The following is a 12,388-nucleotide window of genomic DNA, read 5'->3' as shown; positions in this document are numbered from 1 at the left end:
GCAGCTGGAAAAGTTCAGAAGTTGTCAACATCGTATCATGACTCTGAGTCCAAACCATTAAGCTTGTACTTAACGTGATTCACACAAGGAGATGCACTGACCACATAGTTAACTTTGAGAATATACATATATAAGTACATTTTTAGGAAGGGGGTTTAGGTCGCTGATGAATTTTCCCCAATATGAAATATTAAACAAAAGCATCAGACATTTTTCACTTAGAAAGCAGAGCAGCAAAGTGTATTGATAGCTGTTAATGCATAACATAATCTATTTATATGACTGTATGCAATATGATCATAGTAGATGTAGTCTGGAGTTGATGGCTATAGTAATGTGCCAATTGAAGTTATTCATTAAACAATATAAATATCACTGTTGTACTTCAGAGTTCACAAACCTTTCCTATGGAGGTAAATTTCAGGGATTTTCATTTTTTGAAGGTTGTATGAAATGAACTTGCCTATTCATATTCTTTAGGAGGAAAATGATATAAGTAAAGTTCTATGCTTCATACTCGTCCTTTTTCTCTTCAGAGCACTTCTAAAACCTTTTTTCGTTAGAATGGTCTTAAAATACCATCTCATAAAATAAAATAACTGTCTGGAATTCCTTGAAGCTCATGGTTTGGCTTCTGAAGTTTTTAAACAAATAGACTGTCAGAAATCGGTGTGGATTCATTTACAGGATTAATGCTCTGTTCACAATATATTCTTTGCAAAATCAATACCATGAAATATCAGAAGATTAAAGATGTATCAGATACCAGAAACACCAAACATTGTTTTAATTACTCAAATAAAAGAAAGCTGGATAATTCTTACTTGCCTATGAAGAATGTTCTGGATAAGCCAAAACAAACTCTTTACCAGTTCTTTTAGAAAGTCTGGAAGTATTTAAGTTTCTCTCTTCTGCTTATGAAACAATGCCTGTTAGTGAGCCAGTGTTACACTGGCCGGTATTCTTCATTTGTAACAACCTGTCATTCAGCTGGTCAGTAAGCTGATTAAGTAGGTTTGTTAATTGTTTCAGTAATACGGTTTATTAAATTTGTTTCTTGCTTTGGTTTCTTGCTCTGTTTGTAGCACCTACAGAAAAAGAAGAAAAAAAAAAAGTAACAATCCAAGGTCTGTGCCTGCTGAATAGTTTACAAAAAGTTAAACAGTGTATCCATTCACTTTTGCTATTGTGGTATGTGAAATGCAGCCTTTTGAGCTGAATCCCAGAGTCATTAGCTATTAGCTCAGGCAAAGCACCGATCGATTTCAATCAGAGTTAATCATGTGGCACTCCTTTATTTATACCGATATTGTGGCTTTAAGTAGTAGCCTGTAACAGGGATTTGTAGATGGGTCACGTAGGAGTGGGAGTCCCAGGAAATGTCCTGGTGACTAGGCCAGAATCTTTTGCAGTTACCCTGAGACTGATTGCCAGGCTGGGTCTCTACTGCACTTTAACAGGGAGCTGACTATATTCCTCCTCCTAATGCCTTCGCAAAAGGGTTTCGAGGATACAATCCTGCCTTTTCCCTGGCATTTGAAAATGTATTAACCCTGATGGAGTGCATGACTTTGCACTCCAAGAGTGCGGAGATGGGACTGAGGCTGGAGTCTGGACAGAGGAACAAAGAGGTGATATGGCTTGGGGTGGCCTTTGTGCACCAGTACAGGGTCAGCCAGAATTTCAGTCTTCCAGTGGGAATATTCAGTACTTCCTTCAGTTATATAAAATATTGGCATAGAAGCCCAGGCACGCATAGGGAAAATATGTGGACTCAAAACAATACTTTCAGTGTCTGTGAGTGCTTTACCCAGGAAGTACTTTGTTTTATAGCAGTACCATGTGTGCCTCATACTGCTGCTACTGCTGAGCCACTTTCAGCACAGTTCAGCTCTTTTATACCAATCCTTCATGACTTCTCTGCCTTCTGAACTACTAAGAATTATCTCCAAATCATAAGCTTGCGATTGATGTATCATTCATGGAAATCTGTTTTTTGTCTGTGAGGAGTTTTCCAGAAGCCCTCAGGAATACATGGGTGGATTAGTTTAAAATGTGTGTGGATGATGGATAGAAAAGTGGAAGCCTAAGGAGAATGGCATCATCTTCAAGCATAGCAGAATCTGTCGTTTCACTAACAGAATCTGTGTGCCTGTGTTAGGCCTCACTGCTTATTTTAGGCTTGTACTTACGTGTTGGAGGTGTTTTGAAAGGTGAGACAAACTAAAATGGAATAGACTAGCTGAAGAACTAATGAGTTCTTCTCAGCACTAGAAAGTGGATAAGACTTCTAAAGAGGACAGAAATAACCTCAAAGTTTTTGAGACCCGTAGAAACAGAGCTTTAATTCACTGGTGCTTACGGTTTGTGAATGAGGAGCACCTTAGGAAAGTGTGGCTGGCTAGGATACAGGTTGTGCACTGCCATGAGTGTTGAAAGTATCTGAAGCACTGTTAGATGTACGAGAGAAATCAGGGTTTATTAGCCATAGAAGAATTCACTGTTCTGCTTGGCTTAGGACTTTACAGAGCAGTCATTTTTCTCTGATGCGTAGCTCCAAAATCACACAGACCTGAAGCACCACAAGGAGCCCCATGTGGTAGTTGTTTTTCCTCTCTTGCTGATTCTTACAATGATCTGGACATTAACCAAATTATCACTGATTCTTCAAGCTTTAATTCGCCATAGAGGCATTGGGAGCAGCAGCTTTAATCGCTGCCAGTATTTACTGACAGGACTACAAACCACAGTTGCCAGATGACTCAGACTTTGGCATCTTTATTTTTGCTCATGGTTTTTATATGGAAATTTGAAGAAGTTATGACCACAGAGATCATGATTTTCAGTACAGTGCAAATGCTGTAGCACCACACCTAAACTAAAAGCAGGCTTTAGTCCTTCATCTTCCTATTTTTCCTTAACTTTGTTTTATTCTGTTTTTAATTTACCACTGTTAAATGACACCTTTTCTATTCTGGAGGAAAAAGAAAAAAAATGGGCCAGTTAATGATGGCATATTGGCTCTCATGTTAGTAGAGTATTGCCTTTATGCACACATGCTGCTGGGATGTGTCCTTGCAGCTTGTGACCTTGTAGAGGAGCAGTCCTATTGGGTGTTATGTAATGTGCCTTGCGGCCCAAATGCTCAGTTTCTGAGATCATAAGGGGAGGTGCAATATCAGCCTCGATTTCTCCCACGTATTCTCAGAGACAGAAGAGTTGTAAAACTGAGGCGCAAGGGAAGGCCAGTGGGGGAAGGGAGAGGGAAGTTGAGCACAAATCAGTTCAGCTGGCTCTCCCAAGCCATTGCACTATATGACTTTAGTAAGTGGCTTCTCTTTCTTTGAAGAAGCAGTACTAGCTCTCGGAAAGGAGCCGAGCACCTGTAGTTACAAAGTAAAACAGTCCTTGGAACATGCTCATCTGGGAGTTGAGAAACCCATGATGTGTAAAGATGTGACAAGATTTCCGTAATTTTTTAGGGAAGCCACTTGGAGGAGACATTATGTGCTCTCTTCAATTGAAAGATTTGGGACTTCTGGGAATTACAGGAACGTGTAGCATAGTTCACTGTATATCATCGTGTTAGAGGCAGTTGAAACAGTTAGATCCAGTTCTGAAAAGAGCTGAGCTGCTGCAGGAGAATGGGGGTTTGCAGAATTCGCTGTTCTTGCACCTGGGCTGCTTTTATCAAGCACCAGTATTGCTGTGCTACCTTGCTGTCTGCTTGTGTATCTACAGCATGTTTATGAGCACTTAGCAGAAACTAAAGCTCAAACTCCCTTCTCCATACTGAGACTTGCTTCAAAAAACAGAGCAGAGTGTAACTGAGTGGTCAGGAATAATAATCACATACTAATCCCACCAGTGCTCCAAGCCAGTGGGGCGCAAGGCAGTCTGAAAGGTATTTGTTCACACAGTGTGAGCCTGGGCCTGCGTCTGAAAGGTGGGACTTACTAGTTTAGATACTTCACTGTTTTAAAGCAGCCAAATGCCATCCAGTCCAGGACTGTTTCTCATGCCACTAACTGCCTTGGAACATGGAAAAATTTGGCACAAGACCCTCTGCAGCTGATAGTGTGAAAATAGACTCCTAAAGTTACATGATAACTGAGCAGTGTCTTTTAACCTGTTTGGCCGCTGCTCTCTTCATGCTGTTAAGACTTTCATATGTCACTCTAAAACAGGGCTTCTAGCACAACTGTTGCTGTCCCATATAGGGGTGATGTACAGAGGCACACCATAACTTCTCTAAGTTGCCCTGGTGCTAAAAGCTCCATTTTGTGAGTGAGGGTGTCTTTCACTGGGGACAGAGGATGAGCTTGCTGCCCCCAGCTGCTCACACACCCTTCGCTTGACAGATATGTGAGCTTTGCATGCAACAAGTGCTGAGCTGCTGCAGGTTGCATTGTGCAGTTTGATGTTCAAATGGAGAACTGCTGCTGCTTTCAGTTTGCTGCTGGTTGGATTGACAGCTGAGATGTTTCAGGAGATGCCTGGGGATGATCTGTGAAAATGAGCAGAGAAGATGGCTGGGATGATACCTTGCCTGCCTTCCCAATGCAAAAGGGGACCATTTGATGAGTCAGAGCCGTGACTTTGTAGTGTGTCCTACCTTTGCATTAATAGTCATACTGTAAAACTACATGGAGTAGCTTTGCACTTGGGAAACTTCATTGACCCATGAGTGTCAATATGATTAGAAGCATACTGGTCAGAGGAAGCTGTCAATGCCTGTGTGTTCAGCGTGCATCCCCACCGCGGGGTGACAGGGTTACCAGCCTGAGTGAAGCAATCCCTAGGGCCTGTGCCATAGGATAAGCCTGCTATCTTGAGCTGAAAGATAAGCATCAATAAGCATTTGGGTCAGAAGTTTTTATATGTTGACGGGAAGGGAAGTTAGGTCGGGGGTGGTCTGTTCATTCCATAGTGAGGTACTTCAGTACATTTGAAATATTTGCTGCGGTGCCTATTTGTATCAGTATTTTCTTTGAAAATGTGTTACTAATTGGGCCTGTTGTGCATTTCCCTTGTACTTTGTGCGCTTCTGTTTTATACCTGATTGACAGATTTAGATGTATTTTTGAATGTCCACATCTCACATAGAGAAATATATTTAAACTTTGTTTACCATGCATAATGGAAAAAATTGCAAAAGTCAAAAATGCAAATGGTATCTTGTATGCTTCTGAATGTTAGTGTTTTTATTAATAAAAAGTGTAATCAGAATATTCTTGTTCAGGAAAAAAAATGTAAAGAATATTTATTTCAGAAAGGATGGCAAGATTAATTTAATTCTCTGCATAGGTTACCCCCATGAAAAGAGACAGCTATTTGGAATAACACAGACATCACTAACTTTCATTTCAGTCATCTTGTCTGTGTTACTTTCCCCTTCAGTATCTGGACAGGGGAATCTTTCATTATAATTTGGCAATTTTCAGTAACTGGTCATAAACATTAAACATAGGTTGGCCAGAAGTTGAGGCTTTTTAATAATAGAAAATTACTTTATAGAAATCATGGTAATACCTTTTGTCCATTTCTTTAAGAGAATAATGAGAAAGGTATTTGAGATAATTTATACAACTTTTGCAAAAGTGGAGGAACAGATTTTTATTAGGAAAAATGTAAGGAGTTTGTGCCAGTGGAGAATTACTAGCTTGGAAATATACTCATTCATTCCTATGACATACTGTTCTCTTCTGTTTCTTTCTCCTCCTTTTCAAGTTGAAGTGGGGGAAGACAGTAATGTATTTCAAAACCTAATCTGCTCATTCCTATGTAGAGAGCCATTCCAATGCAAAGGCACTATTTAAGTTCTGCTAAGAGCTCTAGTGAATCTTCAGTGTCTCAATTACACTGGCAAGAGGCTGACCCAAGATGACTGGAAGAGAACGTTATACTAGAGGTGAACATGGTACAGTATCACTAACCTGACTGTTCTTTACTTAACTATTCCAGTGTGGCAAAGCACTTCCTGGCCTTTCAAAGCAAGAAGACTGCTGTGGAACTGTGGGTACTTCCTGGGGTTTTAATAAATGCCAGAAATGTCCCAAGAAGCCATGTAAGTGCTATTTCATTATTATTCTCTGCATCAGTTTATAGCTTTTTTCTCAAATAGTATTTTCCTTTTTTAAAAAAAGGAACGTAGTTGAAAGAACACCATGGTATGATTAGGGGCAGGTCACAGAAGCTGGAATTCTCCTGCATGCCAGCAGAGTTACGATATGCAGGCACTCAGTGCAGCCAGCAAAGTTAATGTGGTTGGGGTTTTTCTTCCTTCCTCCTCCTCCTTGTAAGTTGGTGACGCACTGTTGCATTTTCTCAGTGCAGGAAAGGTAATGATGTGGAATCACCTTGCCTCTTCCAGCTGGATTTATTTTTTTTTTAAGTTTGCACAGAAATGTTAAATTATAGAGGCGCCAGTTACTGCTTGGAGAGAATGCAGTGACCTCCTGAGACTGCAGATGAACTTTCAAGTTTGAAGCCAAAGTTTTCTAGGCTCTAAGTTGTCAGTTACGTTTTTTACTCTGTTTTTGAAATGTTTTCCTCTACAATTAGGCTATGACAAAGACTTCCCTCACAGTTTCGTTACAATTTGACATCATATTGTAATGAGAAAGAGCTTTCAAATGACTTGTGGGAAAACTGAATGTAGTCTCTTAAACGTTTGTGAATGACATTATTGTTGCACAGGAATACTAGTACTTCTCTTGCATGCGATGATTTTATCACTAAATAGAAAATAAAGAGAGATAAACAATGTGATCTCTGTTTTGCAGATGGAACAGGCCCCCATTTAGTGAGCCAAAAGTTGTGCAAGGAGTTGCAGTCCTTCTTAACGCAGGTCTCCTAGGCCCTTGTTATTCCTACAGATAGCAACACTTGAAACATGTTAATTGTTTGATTTTGGAAGCATATTTTTGTCCGCAAATCTAGGGAAGTGCATAAAATATAATTCTAAGAGAAAATTACTTACTGACTCAGTCTGATCCACTAACTTATGAAGGACCTGAGTTTTGTGTTTTGGAGTATGTTTATCTTCTGATTTGCTTCCAAAAGAAAGCATCCTGGAAGTCTTTGAGGGCCATAATCGATGAAAGATTCAGGTATTTAAATTTTAACTTGTGCAGCACATAACTCGGTAGTTTCTAACAGGAACATTGCTTCTGTATTGGTGTACCTCTTTGAATTGCAAAGTGTGTCCTGATTTATAGCTCTCTCTGCAGAAGTAGCAATTTAACTACAGCTGAAAGTTTTGTTCATCATAAGTGCCTGAGTATGCAGAATGTATTGCTAAGTAGGTAGTAGGTGTGCCATGGGAAAATCACTAAAGCCCGATATGTGCTAGAACCAAGAACTGGTTGGAACGACTATTCCAAATTTTTGTGACCTGGTACCAAGGGAAGCCTATGTGCTGGTTCTTTATAGCTCAGGTTACCTTGTCACCTCAGCCTGGAATCCACAACAGACAACTTGAAGATCAGGGAGCTGCCTAATGCCAATGTGCTTTGCATGCTGTTAAGAGCAAGCCATTAGGGAAACACTGGAGCAAACCGGGTCTGAAATCCTGGTCCCCAGGTGTCTCCAACGGGAGTACAGAGAAGTGCCTAAACACACTTGGGTTACACAGCCCAGAAGCCTCTCCTGAAAGAAAGTCCACCATCCTTTTTCAAAGAACTAAGCAGAATCATTTTTCTGAAATGCTGATGATAGGAATGCTCTCCTTTTAATATAAAACCTTAACAGCTAGCACGGTCACTCAGGATGGGGCAATTCAGAGTTCCTTTCTCTGCCAAAACAGTTTCATGTCTACATTTTAAACCTATGAGGAGATGCCCTAACCCGTAAAATGTAGCAACAATTCTTGGAACAGGAATGGTAACCCAGTCTCTTTTCCAGTGAGTGTCCTTAATTATTAAAGGTATGAGTCATGCTCACTCATGCTTTCTGGCACAATTAATCTGGAATTGGTTTTTGCATGTAACTTTATAATTTCAAGAAGAGAGACAGAGAATGGTGCCACTTGGAATTATCCAGTCTTGTGGTTAAGGAATTCCTGGAAAGAAAGGATTTGAGTCTCCTAGATGCAGTGAGATGCATTACTCATCTTTTTAGGTAGCAGCTCTCACCATACATTATCATTTTAAGAAGGGTTGGGGAGATGAGTGCACTCTCTCCAGATTAAAATACAGTGTCATCTTTCACTGCATTACATAGTATGATTTGATTGGTGTATGCTTTAAAAACATTCACTGATGGAGCCTCTCAGAAAGCTTTGGTAGAAATATGTGTAATTTCGCAGTCTAGATTTGATCTAGAAATGAGTTAAGCATCGTGAAGCTACCTAGTCGTTCCATGACTTATGGCAATTCTTCATGTGTGCAAATGGTGAATTTTCAGGTTTCCAGGAATTTGAGGTGATAAATTTAGAGTGTTTCAGGAGTTCAAATGATTTCAGAGCATCTTAGCGGGAGTTTTATAGATGTCAGATTTGAACCTAGGCGCACAACTTGCATTTTCAGCTCTGTTTTGGGCCTGGACCTAAGCGTCCTTTGCAATAGGTGTCAAATTAGCTGTCTCAAAGTATCAGTGTTATGCTTCTGTAGAGCAAACAATTTTCAAAGATAAATATAAATTTGCGATGAGAATTAATAAAACTGGAGTGCCTGCTTAAGGAAGCATCATATATTTTATCAAATACTTTTATTTTTCACAATAATGAGAATTTTTCAGTGGTGGAAAGAGTATGCATAGCTATACAGGATCGAAGATCACACAGATCAATATATAGGATCAAAGAACTCATTTCTGGGATTCAAGTAGATTATTAGTTAAGTGGTGTCCATGGTTGTGTCTCAGCAGGCCAAGTTCTGGCCACATTATTCCCATGTCATTTTGACATATTTTGACACTTTTTTTCATTAAATTGGTATTACCCTTTTTGTTGTAGTCATTTTGGAAGCAAGCAGATTTCCTTTTGCTTTTATGGTTTTATGCTTCATAAACTTCATTTAAGATTGACCTGTTTTTATAAAAAGACTTAAGTGGGTTGTATTTAACATGTAGTCACCTGCAAAACCCAGTTCAGCATCATATTTAAGCATGCACTTCAGTCCCAGTAGCAAGCACTTAAAAATGTCCTTTCTTTTCTTTCCCTTTAAGTCAACTACTTAAGGATGTACTTAACTGTGTGTCTTGTTCAGATGGACTTGAGTAGAGCTTTGTCACTTTGTGAAGATGTACTTAAGTATTTTGCTTAATAGCCACTTGGATCAGGGCCTACTGTCCTGTTGCAAAGTCGGCTGCCTGGGCCTGAGACAGGAATCCCATGTCTGTAAGCTTTACAGGCTAGTCAATATTACTGGTAAACACAAGAAGAAATTTAGGAACAGATCTCCTTGTCTACAGAAGAAGAGTTTTAAATCAAACTACATTTCTATATTACATTAGGAATGTTTTGATTGTTCCAGCTACTTCCTAACAGTTAATTATAAACAGGTTGTCTAAGTGAGTAAAGAGCAAGTAATGTAGGACTCCATCCAGCTCTGACATGGATGACTAGCCATCACTGAACAAACTCCTTACTCTGCTGTGACCTGCTTACATTGCTGCTTTTTGTACAAGGAGGAAAACAGCTGCTTGTAAGCTGCTATTTCCCATTCAGTGTACAAGGAGGAGGAGGGAGGGAGGGAGATGGTGAAGTCTGACCTTGCTCCACCAGCACGCTTTCTAGAACAGCAGAGTCACTGTGCAAGGGCAAAGTGCCTTGCTGCCCTGGAAAAGGCTGGCACGGCTGGTGGGAGGGTCTCCATGTACGAGCGGGAGAGCTCTGCTCTTCCTGCGTTTTCCCCTTGCAAGGCTCTGCAGCAGGGTACCATTCCTGCCCACGGGAGGTCACGGAGACACTCCCTGGGTTTCCGTGTGTATTGAATCAGGTCTGCAATGGCAAAACACAGGTAAGTTAGGACATCAGACATCATCAGCTGAAAATTTAATTATCAATCTGACTCTGCCAGCTTTAGCATTCAGAGTTTCATTGATTTTGGGGGGACCAAGAATAGGCAGCACTTTTGAAAATCTCACCTTAAATTTCATATACATGTATCAAAACTGATTTTGGTATTAACACTGTGATGACATTGGAGCTGGCTTGAAAATAAACGTGTGGCTGCTACTGGTATGGTGACAAGCAACATTTCCAGTTTTTAATTTATGTTGGAATGGTTGTAGTCAGTGTAAAGATGGAAGGTGTATGTGTTCAAAACTATAAGAACGTTGTTGCCATTTTTATTACCTGTATTATTTTTGCACTTACCTATTTTCAGCAATTTTCAGGGAGAGACTTGATGTTCTAATTAAGCGATTATTTGAAAGATAATTCACAGTGATTTAAAATAAAACTATCTCACTCCAAAAGTTGCTGCTCAAGATCGTCACTTAAATTTTTCCAGAGTATAGGAAAAGTTTTCAAAAATTAAAACAGTTCTTTTTTTTCACCCCATAGTGAGGGTTGAACTAAGCTGCACGGATAAATGTGCAGTTCAAGCATTATATGTGAAGTGAAGCCAATTGAAAACATTATCTCACTCACTTTGTTCTGTCTTACTTGACAGTTTATATACAGTAAAGATGGAAAGTAATGCATTTTGATTTTTTTTGGCCTGCTGAACATTTAAAACACTTTTAAAGGAAAACAAAAGATCTGACCAAATGTAAGGTATCTCTGTTGTAGCATTCAAATTATGAAAAACTCTCCTGGCTCTTATTAAAGGCACTTGTGAGAGCATAGTGCCAAAAGTTTAGTCTTATATGTGTAATAAAGTACTGGGCTTTGCCAAAAGGTTAGCTTTTAGTATGTAGTCATACAGAGAAGTTACCGCTCTCATTTATGATGTTATAACAATTTAAGAATCAATAAACAGTTTTCTGTGGTCTCAAAGGCAACCTTAAGTGGAGGAAAGAAACAATAAATAGAAATAAAACTCTAGTTAACTGAACACTTTCTATTTTGGCAAAATTGAACTCAGTCTGTATTTTGTAGTGTTATCATGCCCTTGACATTTTACTGTGAACAGCCAATAAGTGACACAGTCTTCAAAAATTCAGAAACTTTAATAGGTAAATCACAAATGCGCCATTTTTCTTCTTTTTGCCTCATTTTAAAAGTTTAGTTGCTTCTGTTTCCTGTGCATTTCAAATTATTTTTAAATCATTGTGGCAGGAGAAACTACCCAACTATTTTGCTTGACATTGCAGCCTGTTTTGCATTCTAGTGCTACTTTCAGTTGTAAAACCATGACTTTCTATCATAAATCTTCAACTTTGTCTTTTTCCAAGGTGATATTTGTAGCTCATTTGGGAAGATAATGATTTTGAACATTTGAGAACTAGGTGAAAGATAATGTCCTGATTTCAGAATTTCTTCTTTTGAATCAAGAATATAAATTTGAACAACTGAAGACTTCAGCGATACAGAAAGAGATGGAATTAAGGTTGCTTGAACAACCTTTATTTTGCATTTCTTGACCTCTCTATGCTTAACCATGCATAATAAAAACCATTATAACTTTTTCATACTTACATAATAATTTGACTGTCAGACTCACCAAAAAAGCATTTAAAACATAGCAGTATTTAACTGATGTGATTTTTCCTTCAGCTTACCATGGATACAGCCCAATGATGGAATGCCCCCAAGGCTACAAGAGGATCAATGCTACATTTTGTCAAGGTAAGACAGTGTTCGCAATTGATTGTGTTTGTCTGAGTACCAGTTTTGTGTGACAGCTTCTTCAGTATTCTTAGATGAATGATCTGGTCCATTGATCTGTACTTGGGAAAAAATGTTGAGGGTCTTTTTAACTCTTTCCAAATATTGGCAACTCTGTAGAATGTCCTTTGCTCCAGGGCAGTACACTTTCATGTATATTCTCATTTTTTCGGATGATGTATAAAGATGGCCTCCTAAGTGTTTGTTTCTATTGTTGTGCAGTAGAAATACATTGTTCTGTCAGTTCTTTCATAAAACAATTAACCTGCTGAGTCAGATGAAACTAACAATAGAGAATAACTTACACTAATCATTACGCTTTAGACTAATGAGAAAATGGTTATTTTGGACTTTAGAGGTGAGACACAACAAACAGTACTGAGCATACCCAGATAATGTCTTTGGTAAGTGAATATGGGAATCCTTGCCTACCTGGCTGCCATTTAAGGGTGGGAACCATGTACTTCAAGAATGTACATAGTGCAGATAGGGAAGTACGGAGCATAAGGTGGGTTACTCAGAGATTAGAGATGCATGTGGAAGATTTCTTGGGCAGAAATGTCCTGTGTCTCCTGGCTCTAAGCATACAAGTTGTCAAAACATACAAGATTC

General features: G+C 39.1%; 1 protein-coding gene across 12 annotated transcripts in view; it reads left to right on the top strand.

Moving 5' to 3' along the window:
• The window catches only part of LTBP1 (latent transforming growth factor beta binding protein 1), a 215,364-nt gene that overhangs the window by 109,760 nt on the left and 93,216 nt on the right, over positions 1 to 12,388 (top strand). For all 12 annotated transcript variants that reach the window (XR_010883704.1, XM_067293254.1, XM_067293257.1 and 9 more), the window contains 2 exons: positions 5,965 to 6,067; positions 11,666 to 11,737. Coding sequence is in view for 11 of the 12 variants with exons in the window: in XM_067293254.1 (XP_067149355.1) it covers positions 5,965 to 6,067; positions 11,666 to 11,737 (175 nt within the window). In the remaining variant the exon portion in view is untranslated. The remainder of the gene's footprint in view (positions 1 to 5,964; positions 6,068 to 11,665; positions 11,738 to 12,388) is intronic.

The sequence above is a fragment of the Apteryx mantelli genome, chromosome 3 (assembly GCF_036417845.1).
Source record: "Apteryx mantelli isolate bAptMan1 chromosome 3, bAptMan1.hap1, whole genome shotgun sequence".
NCBI classification, from domain to species: Eukaryota; Metazoa; Chordata; class Aves; order Apterygiformes; family Apterygidae; genus Apteryx; species Apteryx mantelli.
This window is presented reverse-complemented; position numbering and strand designations above follow the sequence as displayed.